At 43.1% G+C, this 27,235-nt stretch overlaps 1 protein-coding gene and 1 long non-coding RNA gene across 2 annotated transcripts in view; both read left to right on the forward strand.

Moving 5' to 3' along the window:
* LOC125245966 (oocyte zinc finger protein XlCOF6-like) overlaps positions 1-22,784 on the forward strand; it is a 32,332-nt gene extending 9,548 nt beyond the window's left edge. Inside the window, exons 2-3 of the mRNA XM_048156769.1 lie at positions 13,752-14,716; positions 19,883-22,784. Coding sequence (XP_048012726.1) covers positions 13,752-14,716; positions 19,883-21,158 — 2,241 coding nt within the window. The 3' untranslated portion in view covers positions 21,159-22,784. The remainder of the gene's footprint in view (positions 1-13,751; positions 14,717-19,882) is intronic.
* LOC125246046 lies at positions 1,781-7,733 on the forward strand. The gene is made up of 2 exons (XR_007179685.1): positions 1,781-1,923; positions 4,932-7,733. It is a non-coding gene; the product is annotated as an uncharacterized LOC125246046 (long non-coding RNA).
* Positions 22,785-27,235: the final 4,451 nt, after the last annotated feature.

Raw genomic sequence — 27,235 nt, forward strand, 5'->3', positions numbered from 1 at the left:
GAAGCCTCCGATGACGTAAAAATTGTCATTTTGCGTCATCGGAGGCTTTTTTGGCCAGAGGCTTAAAACTACAGCCAGTAATAGCAAGTAGTTCGGCATTTTTTCGCCACGCCCATAACATATGCGCGTTTGAGGTTACTCACGGACATAGATCAAAGATTTTATCAAAAGTGGGTGTCAGTTATATTTTTAACATTATTTTGTTATAGTCTGCACTACATCAGTGGTTCATCTCGCAAATTTATCGGTCTCTGCAGTCATCTCAACCAATACAGCAACAGGCTTTTGTGGTAACGTTAGCATAAACAGATAAATAGACTAACTCAGTTTTACAGAACAGGGGCTTTACTTTGATAACAGTCAACTTATATGCAACTTATATGTAATTGTCTATCTAACGTTACTTTGCGTTAGTTTGCAGTTTCACTGCTACCTACAACACTAGATATAAGGCAGGCTACTGTGTTATCAGAAATAAGAGTCTAGTATCAGCGAGTCTTACCTCTAGGCGAATACGCTTAGGCCGTGTGTCCACCAGAGCATTTTTAGATGGTTTTTAGCCAGCTGAAAACGCTAGGCGCTCTGCTTAAAACGTCCGTCTGTGAGCGCTTGAGCGCGTCTGCAGCGCAGCGTTGTTTTATGTTGAGACGCTTTGTTGCTATGATATGGAATATCCATGGCACTGTTTACTTGTAAATGATTTTGCTGGAATTTGTTTCAGCCTTAGGCCGTGTGTCAATTTAGCACCATTTCGCTGTAAATGTATGAACTAACTCACGATTGCGACCGATAGGCGTGGTTTGGGCGTGGCCTCGCAAGGGCAGCGAAACAAGTGCATTCTGGGAGTTGTTGTCTTTCATCCACATTAGTCAAAAATACATTTTCTGCCTTTTCTCAGTCTAGAAAGCTCCAAATTCAAAAATAATTTCACATTTCTACTACATAAATGACCAATTTTAAATACACATTCATCTTTCCAGGGGTGAAGTACCCCTTTAACATGACTGTCCAGTATAATCAGCCGTTATACTGTGCTCGTGGCGCGCACTCAAGAATTGCATGTGGAAATGCGCCGGCACGTGCTGCATAATTACTTTATTATATAGCTTAAATAAAGCGCAAAAGAAACTACGAGCATGCATCATATACAATCAAATGAATAGAATTTGTTACTAGTGTTGATACAATTATTGGGTGATGAGTATGATGATTTGTAACAGGTGTGATTGATCATGTTGATGAAATTAATTGTATCAGGTGTCATTGACTATGTTGAGAAAATGCAAAGCAATTGCCATTTAGTCACTATCTACTGTTTGCCTGACCTGACGAAGACCTCTTTGGTCGAAACGTTGTGCAGTGTGCAGTTCTTTGTTGGTTTATTCTGGAGTGACTTTAATGATCGAGCACCTGCCCTGAGTTTAGTTGGGATGTGCGCATATTTTCTTTTTCTTTTCTGTGTATGCAGTGTGATCAAAAATAAATGGGACCAGACACAACTCAATGTAAAGGTTTGTGTCTCGTTATTCTATTAATAACTACCGACTGATTTTGCATTTCTATCAGAAATTAAGAATTATTAGTGTCATTGTAGATGGTGTTGCAAATATCTAAGCTAATATCTAATACTTCAAATCTCAAGGTTAAATCAGAAGATTTTTTTTGTAAAAATGTTTCTGTAACAGCTGCCAAAATAGTATATAGCTCTACTGTGGTTTTTAACAAATTTCTAAACCCCCCTGTTATGGTACGCTGGTGTTAGATAGACGAGACGTATATGGATATAGATATCCACAGTTACGGTACTTTAATAAACAAACGCAGGAGAAGACACACACAGGTACAACTTAAACAACAACAAGATCCGACAGGGAGTGAATGGAGTGAGTCCGTTATAAAGGATGTGCTGATGAACAGGAGCAGGTGCAGGTAATCTAGGAAGATTGTTCGAGATGAGTGCTGATGGGAAGCTGACGAGTGAAGTGAGTGCAGGTGTGGAGACAAGAGGATCATGGGATTTGGAGTCTTAGAGACAGTAGGGACTCTACTGTGCATTTTGGACCAACTGAGTCTGTTTACCGAGCAGAACAACCACCCAGTGAGCGTTACAGACATTACCTCCCCCTCCCAGTAGGCGTGGCCTCAAATGAAAGATTGGTATCGCTGTAGATGGAACACGTGAGGAAGTTTTTGGTCGGGGAATTTAATAATAAGGGGGGTGGGTGAATTTGTAGGTTTCGGGGCGCGAGGAAATCAGGTGCAGAGGAAAACTAACACCATGCTTCCTAATTATCTCTCCTAAGCCATGGAGTGAAAAGCGGTCCTAGTCAGGTGCAGAGGGCTGCCACGGCGGGTCAGGTGTAGCGGGCTGCCACGGCGGGTCAGGTGCAGAGGAAATCCTCACGCCATGGCGGGTCAGCGTGGGCCTGCAGCGGGCTGCCACGGTGTTAACGGGTCAGGTGCAGCGGGCTGCCATGGTGGTCCTTGAGCCCCACCCACATGTGTGACGCCCACATGTACCCCACCCACAGGTACTTGGCGAAAAACCCCCCAAAAAAAAAAACTTGGGGAGGTTCAGGAGGGTCTTCAGGAGTTTAAAGAAAGGCATGGGCTTGTGGGCTGAAGTGGGCTCTTGGCAGGCTGGGGCTGCAGATTCTGCAGGGACTGGAGATACAGGCTCGGGCGGTGGCTGAGACTGGAGATACAGGCTCGGCGGCTGAGACTGGAGATATATTTGGCTCTGAGACTGGAACTCCCCCTTTGATACGATAATCATAACCTTGGCTAGATTCGGCGGCTGAGACTGGATAATTTCTGGCTTTTGATACTGGCTCGGCGGATTTTCATTTTTTGAACATCAATAAAATTTTTACCCTTAAAAGGTTTCGGAAGTGTATTTACTGGAGACAGACACAGTCTCTATGTGATAATATCTGGTGAAAGAGTTTCTCGGCGGCGGAGCGGCTGGAGCTGAGGGCTCGGCGGCGGCTGGAGAAAAGAGCAGCACCATGAGGGCTCGGCGGAGACTGGAGAAACGTGCTTAACTATCTCATCACTCCGGCGGAGACCAGAACAAATTACTTCTGGAGGAAATAGTTAATTTTAGTGATCTTGGCGGTTGGAGTGGATAATGATTTTAGAATATTTACAGAGCCAGCACTTTTAAATTTGCTTTGATTCAGTTCTCCCCCGGCATTCTATGGTGGCCTCATACGTTCCGTGTAATAATCAATAAGAAGCCCCACTGGTACTGGAGCGTTCTCGGCCGAGAGTGGAGAGTGCTCAGCGGATATTGGATTCTCACTATCCTCAATTAAAGAGGGCTTGGTTTTCTTCCTCCTTTTCCTCCTCTGACAGAGAGAGCTACTGGGCCCAGCGGTGGTGTGTGGGTCCAGAGGACTCGCTGGCTGGACTCGGTCGCTTGCCGGTGCCTGGGGCACAGGGGATCAACTCACTGGAGGGGTATGTGGAGGAAGACGGAGCTTGACAGACTGGCCAGGCCGCCCGTGTTTCCGGGAGGAATAGGAATAAAGAGAAGGATTTAGGATAAACCCGTGTTCCAAAAGTCCGGCATATATATGATATGGATATCCACAGTTACGGTACTTTAATAAACAAACGCAGGAGAAGACACACACAGGTACAACTACAACAACAAGTCCGACAGGGAGTATAATCCTTATAAAGATGTGCTGATGAACAGGAGCTCATCAATGAGTGCATGGGAAGAATGAAGTTGGTGTGGAGCAAGAGGATCGGGATTTAGTCTTAAGACAAGGGAACTGTGACAACCTCCCCCTCCCGGTAGGCGTGGCCTCATTAAAACACCGGGAGGGGGGTTAATTGTATCATTGCAGAGGGCTAAGGAAAAGTAATCGTCAGGTTCACTACGGCGGGTCAAACGGATAGTGCTCTCGTCCAGTCCGTCCAGGCGGGTCAGGTGCAACAGGGCGATGCCACGGCGGGTAGGTGCAGCGGGCTGCCATGGTGGTCGAGCCCCACCCACATGTGTGACGCCCACATGACCACCCACGGGTACCTCCCCCCAAAAAAACTTGGGGAGGTCAGGAGGGTCTTCAGGAGTAAGAAAGGCTGGGCTTGTGGGCTGAGTGGGCTCTTGGCACTGGGGCTGCAATTCTGCAGGGACTGGAGATACAGGCTCCGGTGGCTGACTGGATACAGGCTCGGCGGCTGAGACTGGAGATACTGGCTCGGCGGCAGCGGCTGGAGCTGACGGCGGAGACTCCAATTGGAGAAGCCTGGAAAAGTGCTTGGCGGAGACTGAGGAAATGCTCGGCGGTTGGAGCAGAGGGCCAGTTCATTCCCTCATAAACAATAAGAAGCCCCACTGGTACTGGAGCGCTGGACGAGAGTTACAGTTATAATCCTGACCTCATCAACAAAGAATTTGGAGCCGTTTAAATACAAAATTAAATTAATTGTATCATTTAAGGAAAAGTAATCGTCAGGTTCACTAAAACGGATAGTGCTCTCGTCCAGTCCGTCCAGAAACAGGGCGATTAAACGAGCGTCTGACCAGCCTGTCAAATAAGCTAGCTCTAAATAAACCCATATTAGAGCCTGTGGATATCCAGCTGTCTGGGTCGGATCTTCTGTTATGGTACGCTGGTGTTAGAGAGACGAGACGTATACGGACATTGGGGTGTGAGGCACGGGAGGAGCAGGAGCTTCAGTGATGAGAAATAAACCCATATTAGAGCCTGTGGATATCCAGCTGTCTGGGTCGGATCTTCTGTTATGGTACGCTGGTGTTAGAGAGACGAGACGTATACGGATATCCACAGTTACGGTACTTTAATAAACAAACGCAGGAGAAGACACACACAGGTACAACTTAAACAACAACAAGATCCGACAGGGAGTGAATGGAGTGAGTCCGTTATAAAGGATGTGCTGATGAACAGGAGCAGGTGCAGGTAATCCGAGATGAGTTCTGATGGGAAGCTGAGGAGGGAAGTGAGTGCAGGTGAGGAGACAAGAGGATCATGGGATTTGGAGTCTTAGAGACAAGGGAACTGTGACACCCCCAACCCCCCCTCTGTTTTTTCACAAATCGTACAATATATATATCACGTGTGTTCTACTTTAGAAGTAGTTGAAGATGAGTGTCGTTAGTGTTTGTTTTTGTGTTAATGTTTTATTCATGTTATATCATCAGAAATAACAGTATTGTCTTTCACTAGAGCAGTTTATAGGATTTTCTCATACATTGTGACTCCAATAATGTGTAATGTGTAACAGCAAACACTCAGAATAAAGTGAGATGATCTGCTAATGATCTAAATGTCTTGTTGAATGAGTGTTGAACTTTACAAATGTGTGCGGTGAGGACATGTGTGCATCACAGATGTCAGACAGGGAAACCCCCGAAATAAAAGCCTTGGAGGCAGCCATACTCCTCATAAGCATGTGAGATAGCCTCGACCACCCACTTGCTCATTCTCTGCTTAGATGCTGGTAGACCTTTTCTTGGTGCACTGAACAGCTGTTCATCTTTTCTCCAGTTGGCAGCTCTGTGAACGTATGCATCCAATGCCCATACTGGACATAGCAGATTCAACTTTTCCTGGTCCGATGACGTAAACGGAGGAGGACAAAAGGCCTGCAGCATAATAGGTCTCGCAGTATTAGTGAGAACCTTTGGAATGTATCCCGGTCTGGGATGTAGAAATGCCTTCACATTACCAGGCGCAAATTCTAGACACGATGGAGCAACCGACAGGGCTTGAATGTTGAGAGACGAAATAGTGATGAGAAACACTGTTTTAAGTGTTAACTTTTCTGCCACCTCTTCGATGGGCTCGAAGGGGGCCATAGACAGGCCCTGTAATACAATGGCCAAATCCCATGTCGGAACTCAGTGCGTACTGCAGGTCTCATCCTCATAGTGCCACGAAGGAAACGAGTTACATGCAGGTGTCTCCCCAAAGAGACTCCACTGAAAGGAGCGTGGTAAGCAGCTAAGGCTGCCACGTATACCACAAAAAGATAATGCAAAAGATGTGCTGCACGGGGTGTAAATTCAATCTCGGTGCTCTTTGGATACGAGGGAAAGCTGTATACTTGTAATCATAAGTAATCCAAGGCATTCGGATCAAGCGAAAAATATTATTAAAAAGCCTTTATTTCATCTTGGCTATTATTTAAAAGAAGGTGAGACATACATGTAGCACACCTACGCGTTGCGGCTATTGCCTTCGTCAGGGTGTGAACAACAAACACATTGGGAATTCCACGTATACCTTTAGTGTGGAGGGGGATAACCCTGTGGAGAATCTCTCCTGCAGAGAGGATCCCACTGGATCCCACTGATGATTCTCACACCAAGAAGTGAATAATCTCCACTTCAGAGCGTAAAGTTTCCTCGTGGAGGGAGCTCTGGATTGGAGTATGGTCTCAACAACCTCAGTTGATAGACCGGAATCTATGAGACGTGCACCCTCAGAGGCCATGCCCACAACTTCCATAACTCCTAGCGGGGATGCAGTATTAGACCGCCCGCCTGAGATAGAAGGTCCTCCCTGACCGGAATCTCCATCAGAGACCCGTCCAGGAGAGAAACCAGGTCCGAGAACCAAACTCGGGCCGGCCAGTACGGGGCTACCAATAATTGATGGATCCCGTCCCGGCGAACTCTCTCCAGAACTCAAATGCGTACAGTGGTAGCCTCGGCCACGGCTGTACCATAGCATCCAGCCCAAGAGGTGCTGGGTTTGTCATGGAGAACCACAGGGGACAGTGAGTCGTCCCTCCAGATGCAAGCAGATGTCTGCTCCCACATTCAGGTACCCTGGGATGTAAACTGCTCTGAGGGATAGCAGTTTCCCTTGGGACCACAGGAGAATCTGATTGGCCAGCTTGTAAGCGGGCGTGATCTCAGACCCCCCTGGTGATTTATATACGAGACTACTGATGTGTTGTCTGTTCTGACTAACACATGTTTGTCTCTGAGGTCTGGGAGGAAGTATCTCAAAGCTAGAAATACCGCCATCATTTCTAGACAATTTATGTGCCATGTGAGATGATGGTCCTGCCACAGCCCCCATGTCGAGCGACCACTCATGATCGCCCCCCAGCCCGTGAGGGATGCATCTGTCGTTAGCGTGACGCGACAACTGAGAGCCCCCAGCACAGGTCCCTGGGATAGAAACCAAGGTTGCTTCCATATGTCTAGAGCACGTAAGCATCGCCGCGTGACTCTGATCATACTAAATGGATTCCCCCTCGGTGAGAACCCCTTGGTTTTGAGTAGGGCTGGACAATAATTCAAAATCAATATATATCGCGATATAATTTTTTTCAATAACGGTGATATGATTTTTAACCACATTTCCGGTATTTCGATACAGCATTTCTCACTGACTTGAGGCGCAGCCGTTAAAGAGCAGAACGCTATTTGCGTGATGACGTACACCACAGAGACACGCAGCCACCAGCCAGTGCTCAGCAGTTGTACGCCGAAATCAAACGCGAATGCGGCAAGTTTTACAAAATGAGTACACCCGATGCAAATGCGACGGAACAAGCTTCCACAACTTGATGAAAATATGTGTGCATAACTAGACCGTGCTGGTTAATGTTTGGTGCAGGAGAATGTGTGAAATAAAAACTTTAAACACGGATACTTTATTCTGTATGAGCTATGTGCCACGTGGCTAGTGTTATTAAACTCATCGCGGAGCTCTGCGCTGAAACCGAGCATATGCGCGCTCCGTGTGTATATCATAACAATCGTGTTTTTCATGTGTTCGTATTCAAACTCCAGTTCTGACCGCATCGCAAGCAAAATACAAACACGTGCTGCTGTGCTGAAGGAAACAGCCTACGGCTTGCGTGTTTGAACGCAGCTAGAGCAGGCAGAGGTGAATGAGCCGCACTTTTGTGACATTTGAATTCTCCGCTGTAATGCGATCTCGCGCGAACATATTTTCCATTTGTGCGGGTAGATAACAGCAAAACAATCCACATGCACACAAACCTCTGCTCTGGATGCGTCGCAGGAAAACACATTGTGTTGTAGCACTGAGGAAACGAGCACCAGCGATATGTCTCTGAATGACAAGAGACCGAGGCGAGAGAAGTGATACTTTCTCATGCATAATACCGCAATTATAATCTTATGCATATTACAGCGCAGTGATTGGATTGAATGAGCTTTATGTCATGAATATATATGTCGAGATTCGCTCAAAACGGTCTACGTCAGCATGTTCGACCATGCCCATACTTGGGCCGAAGGTACACGATTATGTCAGATTTTGTGACGTTGCTCCGACTCAGCTTTTCAAACAGGAAGACAGAAATCGCTCTGAAAAATGCAAAAATAACTATTTTTCACTTATGAATAACATTGAGTACCTTTAGTGTTTTAAATGATGTGCAGCCTATACATCTGTTTACATCTCAAAAAAAGTGTTTTGGGGTTTCATGACCCTTTAAGAATAATAAAATCAGCCTACGTTATAGTTAATGTTAAAGAAGTTAATATTACTAAAGTAAGTGAGTCTTATATTATTTTTATGTTTGTATGAAGGCTAAATACAAATAAAAGTTGAACATAAATTTATTTGTACTGTTTTTATTTCTAAAATATTAGAGTTTTATAGGAAGAGATTTCATAGATTTGGCAAATTCATTTTTCAGACGTTTGTAGGTACAGACATCCGTTGTGGCCGTTCTTGGCAGTTTTTCTGAGGCTATTATATAGTTCATATCAATATCGGAATTATATCGTATCGACCGAAATTTAGAATTATATCGTGATATAATTTTTGGCCATATCGTCCAGCCCTAGTTTTGAGCCACCACTGCAGCGGTCTCATGTACAGCAGGCCGCAAGGTATAACGTTGGACGCTGCTGCCATCAGACCCAACAGTCTCTGGAACTGTTTTACAGTGAGTGACTGGCCTTGCCTTATGTCCGAGACAATATTGAGGATTGATGTTATTCGAGCCGGAGATAAACGGGCTTTCATAATCACCGAATCCCATACCACGCCTAGATAAGTGGTTCTCTGTGCAGGAGAAAGCACACTTTTCTTTGCGTTTAGTCTCAACCCCAACTTTTCCATATGAGCGAGAACAACACCTCTATGTTGAACCGCTATCTCCTCTGATTGCGCGAGAATCAATCAATCGTCTATGTAATTGAGAATGCGGATGCCCTGCATGCGCAAGGGCGCCAGCGCCGCATCTACACATTTGGTAAAAGTTCGGGGTGACAATGCTAGGCCGAAGGGGAGAACCCGATATTGGTATGCTTCGCCCCCGAAAGCAAACCTCAGGAATTCTCTGTGATGTGGAAGGATTGACACATGGAAATACGCGTCTTGTAGATCTACCGTCACAAACCAGTCCTCGGATCTGATTTGTGACACAACATGCTTTATTGTCAGCATTTTGAACTTGAGCCTTGCTACTGTTCGATTTAATTGACGCAGATCTAAAATCGGACGTAATCCTCCGTCTTTCTTTGGCACAATGAAGTAACAGCTGTAAAAGCCTGACTCCCTGCTTGGAGGAGGGACCCTCTCTATAGCCTCCTTTCCCAAGAGTGTCTGCACTTCTTGTGCCAATACCAGAGCCTGCTCGGGATCTACCACCATGGATAGAATCCCGTTGAATCGGGGTGGGCGTGTTTTGAACTGGATCGCATACCCCTTTTCTATAGTTCGCAGGACCCACTGAGATACTTTTGACAAATTTTCCACTCTGACAAAAAATCTACTAAGGGTACCAGTCTCTCGAGACTGGCCTCTGGTGTAACATGAGCAGCCAGCACAGTGCCCTGAAGCTGCGGACCGGCAGGGAACAACTGGCGTGACTGCTGAAGCGCGCCACCCTCGGGTGACACGCAGGGAACTACTGCGCCCTGGCATTGCGGCGGGGATGACAGAGCGCCCTCCTGAGGGCACCGAAGATTCACAGGCACCGTATAATGAGGTGAGCACTGTCTGTCTCCGGAGGGGACCACCCTCAGAATCCTGACCGCCACTCTGGCGTCAGGATTTCTTAGACGAAGCCCTCTTAGCAGCAATGACGGCCCTCAGATCCGTGAGATTAAGCCACAAGTGCCGCTCCGTAGCGGCAGTCAGATACAACTCATGGATGAGATCCGCCCCCACTTCATAACTTTCCCCCAAATCCTTTAGCAGGTCATCCTGGTATGCTTGCATGATAGACATCGTGTGCAAGCATGCCACTGCTTGACCTGCAGCCGAGTATGCTTTGCCCACTAGCGCTGAAGTTGTCTTGAGCGGCTTAGTGGGCAACGTCGGGGCTTTCAGGGACGACGCCGCGTGCGGAGAGAGATGGCTCGCAAGCGTCTCTTCCACTCTTGGCATCGCCCCATACCCGTGTTTCCTCATCCCCGCCACATTGCTGTAGATGGAGGTCTGAGGCGTGTAGACACGGGTGGAAACCGGTTTCTTCCACGACCTCGACACCTCAGTGTGGAGGTTGGGAAAAAACAGTAATGCCCGATGTGGAGGTTGAGCAGACCTGGATGGCAAGAAGCGTTCTTCTAGCTTGCTTCTCACCGTCTGCTCTTGCTTTTCGGCTGGCCAATTGATGTTCAACTTGGCCACAGCACGAGAAAGCACTTCCATAAGCTCCTCGCTTGCGGGAGACTGAAGTGGCAAATCTTCAGATTCTCCCGTGGCCACACTAACAACATCCAATTCCTCAGAACTAGACGCCATTAACGTGACCGTATCCCCCGGAGCGGAAGAAACCGCAAAGCGTGCTTCCGGCCTCCGGATGGATACACTTCCAGATGTACCAGGTGAGGGCAGAGATAAGGCATGGCCCATCTCTAACCCCTCCGATACATCCATCTGTGAACCCCAGGACATAAGGCGCCGCCCTGCCTCGGCAGAAGCAGGACCCGAGCCCTGGGGAACGCGAACCGAGCCACTCTCCTCAAAGAGAGCTCGGCCGGAGCGCAGCGTTCTCAGCGGGAGCTGATCACAATGCACACAAGCAGCCCCCTCGAGAGCTGCACTCCCATACAAACAACGCACATTTCATGCGAGTCCCCGTCCGGGATAAAACGCGGACTAGGGTGCACACGCTTCCTGTACTGCTGTTCGCTCGCCATGATAAATACTCGTAGAGTAGACAGACAACGATAAATAAGACAGACCACACGATGAGTGCTTGCTGAAGACACAGAAGCTGAATGACAGTGTTTTCGGACTGGCTTTATGGTTCCTGGTCAGTGACGTCACCCGCCTATGACGTTCCGTCTCCTGATTGGACAGATTGCATACGTGCTTCAGACGACATCACACAGAGGCGTTCCCATAGCGTTTTTACACAGCGCGAGTTCCCTTGAAAGGGAACTGCTGAAAACACTCTTTATTTCATGTCAATAGTTCCTGTTTTCAACTCATTTATTAGGATGATGTCTTCAGATCTGCTGTAAATTGACACTTAAAGTTCATTTCATTGCTGTGAACAGACTGGGGGGATTTCATGGTTACAGATATGTTTATTTCTGTCTTCATGGCATAAATGTTTTTCTTACAGTTCTTTACTACTTTTCTAGACATCTGTCGTTATTTTAATGAAGAAACAGAATAAAGTTAGAATGAGAAACAAAATGTTCTGAATTAGCACCAGTTGCTGTACGATAGATGGACATAAATGATTATTGCAATTAGTTTAATGCAGCAGTCTGCAACTTTTTTGTGTTAAAAATGTACAAAAATTATATAATGAAATTATACAACATGAATCCATTTTCCAAACTCTGTTTTTGTCTTATTCTGAATCATTATGGTACACTTATAATTAGTGTTTATATTCTGACTATTTCAGACCAGATTGGTAGGACTCGCCGCAGAGTATCATAGTCACTGCGTGACTCGCCATAGACATACACGGAGAAAAGTAGCTCCAGCTACAATGTTCCTCCCCAAGATGCGTGCAGTTCTGTTTATTAAACGCTAGAGGGCCAAAAGTTGCGGACAGCAGCTTTAAGGGCGAAATACAAAAGAGGTTAATATAACAACAACAAAAAAAGAAAGACACTTGCATTTAATGGGTTTTTTATTTAAAATCACTTTTGTACATTTAATTTGATGCAGATACTAAAATTTGATCTCTAACCCTATAAAAACAAACACAGTAACTGATATTTTTGATTTGGGCAGATCAGCTCCTCCAATCAATCTGTAGTTCAGTCAGTGAAGCTCCGCCCACTGCAATTCACTTAACGAAGCTCCTCCCACTGCAGTCACATCACCAGTGATTTGCAGTTAATTTGCAGATTTGCAGTTAAACTATGAAATGATACATAATGTTCTTTTCTAGCTCAGTAAAGGGAAGTTTGAGAAACATTCATACTGATTTTCAACATCAGATCAAACTAAATATTTACGTATTTTACATTTGTTTCATATCTGCTACACTATTTCCAGGCGTGTTACCCCGAATAGAGGCATTTTCAATACAGTTTTCAACCCTGTTATTTTTATGAATAAACTATAACACCATAATGTATGAAGTAAATGATCTTTCCAGAATGGCTGACAGGGTTGTGAGTGTAACTTGAGCAATATCTCTTCTTACAGTAACTTTGGTAACAGGGTTGATGAATGCAGTCATTCATTTGTGTAAAAACTGAGACAATGTCACAGTTTTAAAGGTGAATTTATATTGACATAGTTGAATAACAAGAGTTCAGTACATGGAAAAGACATACACTGAGTTTCAAACTCCATTGTTTCCTCCTCCTTATATAAATCTCATTTGTTTAAAAGACCTCAGAAGAAGAAATCCTCTGGTTTTGAAAGGAGGAAAATCCTGTCAGAAGTAACAGGGTTGAGTGAATCATGTAGGACACTGATAATAACACATTTAAAGATGCAGTCAGTCTAGACTTTGAGCATGTGAACTTTCTACAGACACGGCAACGGTCAAGATATGAAGTGATATATTTTTAAAAACATAAATAACAAATAAAAATCACTCCAAAATTTTAAAATATACAATCTACTCCACTTTACTGCAAAATTCACTTGATCTTGTGTTTCTGGTGTCCCATATTCACATGTGTATGAATGGAAGTCAGTGGAAGGAGAAGTCTGCTCTGACTGGCCCTTAATAATTACACAGGAAAATAAATTAAATATCAACCTAAAAGTTGATGTCAAAATATGGCTGTTAATATTACATTAGATCATTTTGTCATTGATCAAATATATTACTGAAAATATTTCAGAGCAATGTTTTCTTTATTTTCTTAATATTATTTATAAATTATTAAGAATTATTTAAGGGAAGGTGGCAGAGCAGCTATTTGGGAAATTCTGTAGCCAGAAGACGTCCATTCAGTGCTGATTGTCTTAATTCAGTAAATCTTGATGTAAAAACATTTGAAATTGGAGTCAGATTAAACGAGCAGCTAAAGTAAAATTGAGACTAAATTCTAAAATTAAGTGAACTTCACAGGAGCGCTGAAGAGACGTACACACATTATACCTTCACCAGACCACTGGATTCTGTCGCTGGAACGACAGCTGGTCCTTTACGATCGGAAGATTAATGTTAAAGTTTCAGGGACATATGCAACTAATTTATTCAAATGCTTCAAAATGATCGTAAGGTTTTGTAGCAGTTGTCTATCACGACAAGTCTAAATTTTATCACCTTTAACTTCATATTTCTCTCTTTATTTTGATTTACTCAAAATTAAATGACTTTTTTTCTTTCTGATGGAAGTGAAGGAGGAGAGTGAAGAACTGAGTGAAGTGGAGGAGGAACATCATGACAAACCTGAAGAAAAACATTTGAGTCGGTCAAAGACTAAAAATACATTTCTAAAGAAAATAAGAGCCTATAAATCTACAACCTGCACTCAGTGTGGAAAGAGCTTCTCAACCAAACAAAGTCTTGAAGTTCACATGAGAATTCACACCGGAGTGAAGCCGTTCACATGTGATCAGTGTGAAAAGAGCTTCTCAACCAAACAAAGTCTTGAAGTTCACATGAGAATTCACACCGGAGTGAAGCCGTTCACATGTGATCAGTGTGGAAAGAGTTTCTCAACCAAACAATATCTTGAGGTTCACAAGAGAGTTCATACAGGAGAGAAGCCATTCACATGTGATCAGTGTGGAAAGAGTTTCTCAATCAAACAAAGTCTTGAACATCACCTGAGAATTCACACCGGAGAGAAGCCGTTCACATGTGATCAGTGTGTAAAGAGTTTCTCAACCAAACAATATCTTGAGGTTCACAAGAGAGTTCATACAGGAGAGAAGCCATTCACATGTGATCAGTGTGAAAAGAGTTTCTCAATCAAACAAAGTCTTGAACATCACATGAGGATCCACACCGGAGAGAAGCCGTTCACATGTGATCAGTGTAAAAAGAGTTTCTCAATCAAACAAAGTCTTGAACATCACATGAGAATTCACACCGGAGAGAAGCCGTTCACATGTGATCAGTGTGGAAAGAGATTCAGTCGATCATCAAGCCTTAAAGAACACATGATGATCCACACTGGAGAGAAGCCGTTCACATGTGATCAGTGTGGAAAAAGTTTATCAACCAAACAAAGTCTTGAGCTTCACATGAGAATTCACACTGGAGAGAAGCCGTTCACATGTGATCAATGTGACAAAACATTTCTAGGGTCATCAGCCCTGAAGAGACACCTGAGAGTTCATACAAAGAAGAAGCCACATTCATGTTCTGTGAGTGGAAAGAGTTTTTCACAGCTGTGTAGTTTACGAAAACATCAGAAAACACACACTAGTGTGAGAGAGTACATGTGCTTTGAGTGTCAGAAGACTTTTACTACATGGAGCGATTTAAAAAAGCACCAGAGAATTCACACTGGAGAAAAACCTTACAAGTGTTCACAGTGTGACAACAGATTCAGTGTGTCATCAAATCTGAAAACACATGAGAGTTATGTCCGAGACAATATTGAGGATTGATGTTATTCGAGCCGGAGATAAACGGGCTTTCATAATCACCGAATCCCATACCACGCCTAGATAAGTGGTTCTCTGTGCAGGAGAAAGCACACTTTTCTTTGCGTTTAGTCTCAACCCCAACTTTTCCATATGAGCGAGAACAACACCTCTATGTTGAACCGCTATCTCCTCTGATTGCGCGAGAATCAATCAATCGTCTATGTAATTGAGAATGCGGATGCCCTGCATGCGCAAGGGCGCCAGCGCCGCATCTACACATTTGGTAAAAGTTCGGGGTGACAATGCTAGGCCGAAGGGGAGAACCCGATATTGGTATGCTTCGCCCCCGAAAGCAAACCTCAGGAATTCTCTGTGATGTGGAAGGATTGACACATGGAAATACGCGTCTTGTAGATCTACCGTCACAAACCAGTCCTCGGATCTGATTTGTGACACAACATGCTTTATTGTCAGCATTTTGAACTTGAGCCTTGCTACTGTTCGATTTAATTGACGCAGATCTAAAATCGGACGTAATCCTCCGTCTTTCTTTGGCACAATGAAGTAACAGCTGTAAAAGCCTGACTCCCTGCTTGGAGGAGGGACCCTCTCTATAGCCTCCTTTCCCAAGAGTGTCTGCACTTCTTGTGCCAATACCAGAGCCTGCTCGGGATCTACCACCATGGATAGAATCCCGTTGAATCGGGGTGGGCGTGTTTTGAACTGGATCGCATACCCCTTTTCTATAGTTCGCAGGACCCACTGAGATACTTTTGACAAATTTTCCACTCTGACAAAAAATCTACTAAGGGTACCAGTCTCTCGAGACTGGCCTCTGGTGTAACATGAGCAGCCAGCACAGTGCCCTGAAGCTGCGGACCGGCAGGGAACAACTGGCGTGACTGCTGAAGCGCGCCACCCTCGGGTGACACGCAGGGAACTACTGCGCCCTGGCATTGCGGCGGGGATGACAGAGCGCCCTCCTGAGGGCACCGAAGATTCACAGGCACCGTATAATGAGGTGAGCACTGTCTGTCTCCGGAGGGGACCACCCTCAGAATCCTGACCGCCACTCTGGCGTCAGGATTTCTTAGACGAAGCCCTCTTAGCAGCAATGACGGCCCTCAGATCCGTGAGATTAAGCCACAAGTGCCGCTCCGTAGCGGCAGTCAGATACAACTCATGGATGAGATCCGCCCCCACTTCATAACTTTCCCCCAAATCCTTTAGCAGGTCATCCTGGTATGCTTGCATGATAGACATCGTGTGCAAGCATGCCACTGCTTGACCTGCAGCCGAGTATGCTTTGCCCACTAGCGCTGAAGTTGTCTTGAGCGGCTTAGTGGGCAACGTCGGGGCTTTCAGGGACGACGCCGCGTGCGGAGAGAGATGGCTCGCAAGCGTCTCTTCCACTCTTGGCATCGCCCCATACCCGTGTTTCCTCATCCCCGCCACATTGCTGTAGATGGAGGTCTGAGGCGTGTAGACACGGGTGGAAACCGGTTTCTTCCACGACCTCGACACCTCAGTGTGGAGGTTGGGAAAAAACAGTAATGCCCGATGTGGAGGTTGAGCAGACCTGGATGGCAAGAAGCGTTCTTCTAGCTTGCTTCTCACCGTCTGCTCTTGCTTTTCGGCTGGCCAATTGATGTTCAACTTGGCCACAGCACGAGAAAGCACTTCCATAAGCTCCTCGCTTGCGGGAGACTGAAGTGGCAAATCTTCAGATTCTCCCGTGGCCACACTAACAACATCCAATTCCTCAGAACTAGACGCCATTAACGTGACCGTATCCCCCGGAGCGGAAGAAACCGCAAAGCGTGCTTCCGGCCTCCGGATGGATACACTTCCAGATGTACCAGGTGAGGGCAGAGATAAGGCATGGCCCATCTCTAACCCCTCCGATACATCCATCTGTGAACCCCAGGACATAAGGCGCCGCCCTGCCTCGGCAGAAGCAGGACCCGAGCCCTGGGGAACGCGAACCGAGCCACTCTCCTCAAAGAGAGCTCGGCCGGAGCGCAGCGTTCTCAGCGGGAGCTGATCACAATGCACACAAGCAGCCCCCTCGAGAGCTGCACTCCCATACAAACAACGCACATTTCATGCGAGTCCCCGTCCGGGATAAAACGCGGACTAGGGTGCACACGCTTCCTGTACTGCTGTTCGCTCGCCATGATAAATACTCGTAGAGTAGACAGACAACGATAAATAAGACAGACCACACGATGAGTGCTTGCTGAAGACACAGAAGCTGAATGACAGTGTTTTCGGACTGGCTTTATGGTTCCTGGTCAGTGACGTCACCCGCCTATGACGTTCCGTCTCCTGATTGGACAGATTGCATACGTGCTTCAGACGACATCACACAGAGGCGTTCCCATAGCGTTTTTACACAGCGCGAGTTCCCTTGAAAGGGAACTGCTGAAAACACTCTTTATTTCATGTCAATAGTTCCTGTTTTCAACTCATTTATTAGGATGATGTCTTCAGATCTGCTGTAAATTGACACTTAAAGTTCATTTCATTGCTGTGAACAGACTGGGGGGATTTCATGGTTACAGATATGTTTATTTCTGTCTTCATGGCATAAATGTTTTTCTTACAGTTCTTTACTACTTTTCTAGACATCTGTCGTTATTTTAATGAAGAAACAGAATAAAGTTAGAATGAGAAACAAAATGTTCTGAATTAGCACCAGTTGCTGTACGATAGATGGACATAAATGATTATTGCAATTAGTTTAATGCAGCAGTCTGCAACTTTTTTGTGTTAAAAATGTACAAAAATTATATAATGAAATTATACAACATGAATCCATTTTCCAAACTCTGTTTTTGTCTTATTCTGAATCATTATGGTACACTTATAATTAGTGTTTATATTCTGACTATTTCAGACCAGATTGGTAGGACTCGCCGCAGAGTATCATAGTCACTGCGTGACTCGCCATAGACATACACGGAGAAAAGTAGCTCCAGCTACAATGTTCCTCCCCAAGATGCGTGCAGTTCTGTTTATTAAACGCTAGAGGGCCAAAAGTTGCGGACAGCAGCTTTAAGGGCGAAATACAAAAGAGGTTAATATAACAACAACAAAAAAAGAAAGACACTTGCATTTAATGGGTTTTTTATTTAAAATCACTTTTGTACATTTAATTTGATGCAGATACTAAAATTTGATCTCTAACCCTATAAAAACAAACACAGTAACTGATATTTTTGATTTGGGCAGATCAGCTCCTCCAATCAATCTGTAGTTCAGTCAGTGAAGCTCCGCCCACTGCAATTCACTTAACGAAGCTCCTCCCACTGCAGTCACATCACCAGTGATTTGCAGTTAATTTGCAGATTTGCAGTTAAACTATGAAATGATACATAATGTTCTTTTCTAGCTCAGTAAAGGGAAGTTTGAGAAACATTCATACTGATTTTCAACATCAGATCAAACTAAATATTTACGTATTTTACATTTGTTTCATATCTGCTACACTATTTCCAGGCGTGTTACCCCGAATAGAGGCATTTTCAATACAGTTTTCAACCCTGTTATTTTTATGAATAAACTATAACACCATAATGTATGAAGTAAATGATCTTTCCAGAATGGCTGACAGGGTTGTGAGTGTAACTTGAGCAATATCTCTTCTTACAGTAACTTTGGTAACAGGGTTGATGAATGCAGTCATTCATTTGTGTAAAAACTGAGACAATGTCACAGTTTTAAAGGTGAATTTATATTGACATAGTTGAATAACAAGAGTTCAGTACATGGAAAAGACATACACTGAGTTTCAAACTCCATTGTTTCCTCCTCCTTATATAAATCTCATTTGTTTAAAAGACCTCAGAAGAAGAAATCCTCTGGTTTTGAAAGGAGGAAAATCCTGTCAGAAGTAACAGGGTTGAGTGAATCATGTAGGACACTGATAATAACACATTTAAAGATGCAGTCAGTCTAGACTTTGAGCATGTGAACTTTCTACAGACACGGCAACGGTCAAGATATGAAGTGATATATTTTTAAAAACATAAATAACAAATAAAAATCACTCCAAAATTTTAAAATATACAATCTACTCCACTTTACTGCAAAATTCACTTGATCTTGTGTTTCTGGTGTCCCATATTCACATGTGTATGAATGGAAGTCAGTGGAAGGAGAAGTCTGCTCTGACTGGCCCTTAATAATTACACAGGAAAATAAATTAAATATCAACCTAAAAGTTGATGTCAAAATATGGCTGTTAATATTACATTAGATCATTTTGTCATTGATCAAATATATTACTGAAAATATTTCAGAGCAATGTTTTCTTTATTTTCTTAATATTATTTATAAATTATTAAGAATTATTTAAGGGAAGGTGGCAGAGCAGCTATTTGGGAAATTCTGTAGCCAGAAGACGTCCATTCAGTGCTGATTGTCTTAATTCAGTAAATCTTGATGTAAAAACATTTGAAATTGGAGTCAGATTAAACGAGCAGCTAAAGTAAAATTGAGACTAAATTCTAAAATTAAGTGAACTTCACAGGAGCGCTGAAGAGACGTACACACATTATACCTTCACCAGACCACTGGATTCTGTCGCTGGAACGACAGCTGGTCCTTTACGATCGGAAGATTAATGTTAAAGTTTCAGGGACATATGCAACTAATTTATTCAAATGCTTCAAAATGATCGTAAGGTTTTGTAGCAGTTGTCTATCACGACAAGTCTAAATTTTATCACCTTTAACTTCATATTTCTCTCTTTATTTTGATTTACTCAAAATTAAATGACTTTTTTTCTTTCTGATGGAAGTGAAGGAGGAGAGTGAAGAACTGAGTGAAGTGGAGGAGGAACATCATGACAAACCTGAAGAAAAACATTTGAGTCGGTCAAAGACTAAAAATACATTTCTAAAGAAAATAAGAGCCTATAAATCTACAACCTGCACTCAGTGTGGAAAGAGCTTCTCAACCAAACAAAGTCTTGAAGTTCACATGAGAATTCACACCGGAGTGAAGCCGTTCACATGTGATCAGTGTGAAAAGAGCTTCTCAACCAAACAAAGTCTTGAAGTTCACATGAGAATTCACACCGGAGTGAAGCCGTTCACATGTGATCAGTGTGGAAAGAGTTTCTCAACCAAACAATATCTTGAGGTTCACAAGAGAGTTCATACAGGAGAGAAGCCATTCACATGTGATCAGTGTGGAAAGAGTTTCTCAATCAAACAAAGTCTTGAACATCACCTGAGAATTCACACCGGAGAGAAGCCGTTCACATGTGATCAGTGTGTAAAGAGTTTCTCAACCAAACAATATCTTGAGGTTCACAAGAGAGTTCATACAGGAGAGAAGCCATTCACATGTGATCAGTGTGAAAAGAGTTTCTCAATCAAACAAAGTCTTGAACATCACATGAGGATCCACACCGGAGAGAAGCCGTTCACATGTGATCAGTGTAAAAAGAGTTTCTCAATCAAACAAAGTCTTGAACATCACATGAGAATTCACACCGGAGAGAAGCCGTTCACATGTGATCAGTGTGGAAAGAGATTCAGTCGATCATCAAGCCTTAAAGAACACATGATGATCCACACTGGAGAGAAGCCGTTCACATGTGATCAGTGTGGAAAAAGTTTATCAACCAAACAAAGTCTTGAGCTTCACATGAGAATTCACACTGGAGAGAAGCCGTTCACATGTGATCAATGTGACAAAACATTTCTAGGGTCATCAGCCCTGAAGAGACACCTGAGAGTTCATACAAAGAAGAAGCCACATTCATGTTCTGTGAGTGGAAAGAGTTTTTCACAGCTGTGTAGTTTACGAAAACATCAGAAAACACACACTAGTGTGAGAGAGTACATGTGCTTTGAGTGTCAGAAGACTTTTACTACATGGAGCGATTTAAAAAAGCACCAGAGAATTCACACTGGAGAAAAACCTTACAAGTGTTCACAGTGTGACAACAGATTCAGTGTGTCATCAAATCTGAAAACACATGAGAGGATCCACACTGGAGAAAAACCTTACAAGTGTTCATACTGTGACAAGAGATTCAGACGGTCAGGACATCTGAAAACACATGAGAGGATCCACAGCAGAGAGAAGCCGCACACGTGTGATCAGTGTGGAAAGAGTTTCTCTTTTAAAAGTCACCTGAAGATACACATGAAGATCCATGCAGTGGAGAAACCACATCACCACAGTCTGAAATGAAGTAGTTCATTTTTATGTGCTGAACAAAAAAAATCTCTTCTGTGTAAGTTAGCCACAGCCAAATCTCTCCTCTCCAGCTATAGTTGGTGCAAGGGGAAACAAGTTTTATTTATCTATTTATTTTTGTTTTGCAGTTACAAAATCTCTTTTTGTACCTGTATCAGCAAATTATTCACAATTTTAAGCAAACAAGTTTAACCCTTTAACGACCCAGTGGTCCGCTGGCGGGACGATAGAGTGTTATAATGTTAAACAAGTTTTTTTAAATGAGGAGAATGCCATCTAACTAATAATTTATTATGCTCGGTGTGTGTCAGTGAAATGAATTGCAATATTAATTCAATAATAAAATAATAAAATTCAATAATAAAATTAGCCCTGTATGCCCATCTGCTATACGCCACTGTGAAGGGATAAACCGTGTTCAGGCACGGCATCAAAGCCATTACCTGTTTAATCCAAATCCACATGCGTGGACTGTTCAATATTCAGTACTGCAATGTCCAAGTCTCTCCAGTCACATGATGTTTCTCATGTGTTTTCAGTCGGTGCAACAAAGAAACATTTACTAGACTGTGGACTAGCTTTACTCTCTGAACAGTGGCAGCCTGAATTTTTGTGATCACTGAAGTCCCGGGTATACTTCGGCCGTCCGCATTTGTGAATTGAACTCGTGGCCAGCCGCACACCCCATCCACAGGCAGCCCAAATTTCGAGACCGGGCAGATGGTGCACATGCAACAGCGCATGTTGGAAGAGCCCACTAGGTGGCAATACGTACAGTACCGAGCACAATGTGCAGTCGTCAAAGAAGAGTGAAAACAAGACGAGTAAACTCAGAGGCATGCTTTCCCCATCGTTTTTTAATTCCTGTTCTCTTGGTTCATCTTCTGAACTATGTTGCAATGGTGGATGCACTATTTTTCTTCTCCGATCCTGCCCAGTGAATGTCCCATTGATGACATACTTTGAAAGATGCACGGACACGACTGCATGCAAGACGTGTCCAGGTGCGGAAAGTGAGGCATACCTGGGGCTTGATGGCGCGCTGTCTTTCCGCGCTCTCGGGCAAAGAATTATCTTTGAAAGGCTTGCACACTCAACTGTGCTCGAGATGGAGCAGAACGTGGGAAATTACATATACCCGGGCCTTAACCACTCCTGATTGTAGTGAACTGGAGCTGACGGCTCACTTTGGGAAAAATACCCCCCAAATGTCCCCCATGTTATTATGTCTAGTTTAACTGTTGCTGGTTGATGTGAGAGGCATTCTGGGATACCTGGCTGTTAAATAATTTCTTATTTCTTGGGCTTCACTTTTTGACTTTCTCTGTGTCTTGGGATTTTTCCATTGTGCAGCTCATGTACCTACCTAGACAAAACAAGAAGTAGTAGTCCTTGGACACACTGACACTCTCACACACAACCAGAGGTTGAAGACACACACACATTTACGCACATACATTTCTTATTTGTTATTATATTTCTTGAAATGCCATACATGGTAAGCTTTGATTCTTAAGTCGTATGATTGGATGCTCAAGTCATCCTGGAGATTGTCGTTTGACATATGTCTATAAATATGACCCTTCTTCCTGAATAAATCTGAGAATGCTTTGTACCACACTTGATCTGTGTCTGCTTGGTCATTCTCCCGAGGCCTCGCGCTGCTGCTGCCACACATCACAGGGGTTGAGGCGCCTGTTTCTTAACTGATGACTGGAATTACAAATATTCTACCTATTATTGAGATTTTGATCTAACAGTTTGGGGGCTCGTCCGGGATATTCCCAAGAAACACGGGACTGGGGGACTGAGAGGTCATCCTTCATCACAGGTAAGTTGTTTTTTAATAATTTCCTGTGGTGGTAGGATTGATTGAACTCATCCCATGTTATCCTTGGATGCAGCTCTAAGAGTTAGTCCAGGAAGATTTGTCTGTAAGGGTACTGTTTAAACGCACAGCTACCTGGCAAATATTTTGGTAATCCCTCCGGTGCGAGGAAGATCCGTGCAGATCCGCTCTGACGGATATCCGTTTAGATCCGCTCTGACGTAAAATAAAGTGTTGATGGGAATATTCCGGTTGACGAATTAATAAAATTGGCTGAATAATTATAATTAAAGAATTATAAAAAAGACCCCTTTGGTGTGGTGTGGCAAATTAAAAATCAAATTAGGTGAAGGACGGGTCAAAAGATATCAAGACCAATTCAAGATGAGACACCCCGAAATTGGATGTTTAGAAATAATTGTGGATATTGGACTGAACCCTATTTATCAGATTTAGAGGGGTGGACTCAAGGAAAAATACAATTGGATCCTTTCCCCAAAGAAGGCTCTTTTAAAGGCAGGGTAGGTAAAAAAATGTATAAAAAACTTTTTTTCAAAATTTGTTTAAACTTTATTTATATATCAATACATAATTAAAATGTAAGTACTCTGAAAAAGAAAGTATAAAAATCGAGTGTCTGTAGACCTCTCACGACTGTTTTAAAGACAGCTCATTATTTCCATTCACTCCACCCCCTCCCTTCTGGGCTCCTTCCAAAGCCACGCCCCCAAAACGCATGAACGCGCGACTCCGACCACTGAGCTGGAAGACGCATTATTTACCTGAGACGAGCGGAGAGGAAGGAGCACAGTGCATGTAGTGACATCATGTCAGAATCATATGTAATAAAAATAACTTTATAATTATGAAGATAAACAAACAAGATTTTAGTACTCACTATCAAGCTAGCATATTGATATTGGTAAAGTTTAAAATATATATTTTTGATTCGCTAACGAGCTAGTTATCTATAAGGCAAAGCTAAAAACAGGTTGCATGATACACGTTTTTCCATTACCATCATTTACACTGTGATGAAGATGAATTTCGTCTAAGATTCATAACATATACGTTGTTCTACAGATAAACAGAGTAACATACACTCAAATATCAACTCACAACTGCATTGCAGACACAAAATAATAACACACACATACAACAAAGTGTGTACGACACACACAGATACAAGATAAAGACATCAGTAAACATAGGTAGAGAATATAAAAACAAAACAAAGGCGAAAAAAACGTGCAGGTAAACTTACAAGTGAACATGATAAAAGAGTTAGACAGAGGGTAAATATAGTTCTAAGAAAAGTTCCTAGATGCGGAGTAACGTTAGGCCTACTATCTGTTAAACATGTATTTAGTTATCTAAAGCAAAATTATGCACAATTCAACACTATAGCTATCATCTTGAGCTAGGCCTATAGATTATTTATCGTCTCTACTACGGCTCGCTAAGTAATGTTATGTTAGCTATATTACGCAGCTACGTGTGCTAATGACACATGCTTCATGAAAAAATAAACAAAAAAATATGTATGATCAAAATACAAAAAGAAAGATTTACCTGTCCAGCAGAAATAAAGCCATCAAGGAGTCACTTTTCAGCCCCTTGAGTTCCCTCAGTTGAGAGGGAGTAAAATCTTTGCGTGGCAGGGGGAGCTGCCACTGGACCTGCCACGGTTATATGCGCCTGCCTCGGGATCTTCCATGGTTATATGCGCCTGCCTCGGGATCTTCCACGGTTATATGCGCCTGCCTCGGGATCTTCCATGGTTATATGCGCCTGCCTCGGGATCTTCCACGGTTATATGCGCCTGCCTCGGGACCTGCCACGGTTATGCGCCTGCCTCGGGATCTTCCATGGTTATATGCACCTGCCTCGGGATCTTCCATGGTTATATGCGCCTGCCTCGGGATCTTCCATGGTTATATGCGCCTGCCTCGGGACCTGCCACGGTTATGCGCGCCTGCCTCGGGATCTTCCATGGTTATATGCGCCTGCCTCGGGACCTGCCACGGTTATATGCGCCTGCCACTGGACCTTCTGTGGTTATATGCGCCTGCCACTGGACCTTCCGTGGTTATATGCGCCTGCCTCGGGACCTGCCACTGTTATATGATGCATATATGATAAATGCCGATTGATGCATGCGTGCAAACTGTGCACAATCCTGCTCTCAGTTCTCGCCATCGCTGGAAAGCCACGCCGATATTAACTCGCGTTTTATTTCTTTGTTTATCCAAAGACTTTTTGTTCATTGCCTTTTCTTGTACTGTTACTGTCTTCCTTTTTTTGCCTGGTTTGCCTTCACTAACTGCATAGGCCGGTACTGTGAATTTTGCTTGCTGTTTCTCTGCCCTTGTTTTGGTATTCCTAGGATCGCGTGCCTCTTGAATTCCTCAAATCAAACGTGCGCGCGCAAGTGGGCAGGTCATGTGTGGCAAAAGGGTGGTTCGCCATGGTTGCGAGAGAGTGACAGTCGCCTAAGCCAATCCTGTGTTTCGTCCCGAATGGAAATAATGAGCTGTGTTTAATACAGATTAAACGGTCTAGAGTCACTCGATTTTTATACTCTTTTTATCAGAGTACTTACATTTTAATTATGCATTGATATATATAGAAAGTTTAAACAAATTTGGAACAAAATTTCTTACCTACCCTGCCTTTAAGCAGTTTAATGAGATTAGAAAACTTAACGGACAGCAACATTCAGGTGGCAGTAGTTTATAGGGCTCACAGTTTGTAGTTTTTTTAGAATATGTATATTATTATCATTGTATTTATTTGTATATATTGTATATAATATTTAGGTCATGTTGTGCATTTCTCTCGCCCTCTCTGTCTATCTACACATTATTTATTTATATATAATGTATTCAAGTTTGTTTATTGATTCATGTCTTTTGTTTCTCATGTATTTTTATATGCATTCGTTTTTAACAATTACAATTTCGTTGCTTCAAATCAGCCTCTGTCGTGATATTCACAGATGTATTTTTATTCTGAGGTAAAATTTCCTAGCTAAATAGGTGATTATACTTTGACATATTTAAATTTTCGTGCTGTTGTGACGACGCATGACAAGTGACAACTTTAACATGGCGGATGTAGTACGTCCGAATTCCATTCATACTACCCATATTCATAGAACGTACTGTTTTAACGGTCGGGAAGTACGTTCAAATTCAAATGTAGTACCTACTTATGTAGTATGCGATTTCGGACGCAGCCCATAAGTTGCGTCCCAAATGACGCACTATACACTATATGCACTTACGCACTATGCACTTGTACACTATGCACTCAGCCGTCTAGTGTATAAATTTAGTATCGTCCCAAATGGAACACTTAACGTTTTTTTACTAACTGGAAATTCAAACCTCTCAGTCGACAGCAAATGACGTTAAACGGATGTAATAACAAAACAAATAATACAAAACAAAATCAACAAAAATGAACTTATTTTTATTATTTATATTAGTAGTAGTACCTGTCATAAACAAGAGAGCACCAGTCACCTTTAGGAGGTGGCGTAATTGTCGCCATAGGAGAATGTTATTTGCTCGAATCAATCTCAACACAGTAAGTTGGTTGCGGTGGAAATGTAAACATGAGCATATAGTGCCCTACAGAGGCAAAATGTAGTAATAGCCTTAATTTAATGTTATTGAATTGATTTCCCACTTCTTTTTTGATGTTGAGCAAATATGAGATGCATTTGCAAGTCAGCAAATTAAATTAAATGTTTAAAATAAAGAAAAACATTGTAAACACCATTTTTATTCCTTATGTAAAAATATGTATTCATGCAAACAAACCAAATAACTTAAACATTAGTAATAAATAACATTATTAATAAAAATATATATTAAAAATATTCTTTGTCATTAAATTTTAGAATGAGAGACCAAACCTCTACTGCCAGCTGAACAACACTGTGCCCATTCTGGCAGTGTATTTTGATGGCATTAGTGATCTTCGCCCTGACTTTCGCCTGTCTAGACGGTCATTCAATTGTTTAATAACAGCCCTTGGAGAGGAGTGTGACCATGGCTGGGGTCCGGTGGTGGAGACACTTATGTTCCTGTTTTGGTTGGCAAGTGCCACATCATATCGCGTTGTTGCCAGGGCTTTTGCTATCCCCCGTTCTGCTGTACACAGAGCCATCCACAATGTCAGCAGGAGAATCCTTGGCATCATGAAAAAGATCATCTCTCCTTCTTCTGCTGATGAC

This window comes from Megalobrama amblycephala, linkage group LG1 (genome assembly GCF_018812025.1).
Source record: "Megalobrama amblycephala isolate DHTTF-2021 linkage group LG1, ASM1881202v1, whole genome shotgun sequence".
Classification (NCBI taxonomy): domain Eukaryota; kingdom Metazoa; phylum Chordata; class Actinopteri; order Cypriniformes; family Xenocyprididae; genus Megalobrama; species Megalobrama amblycephala.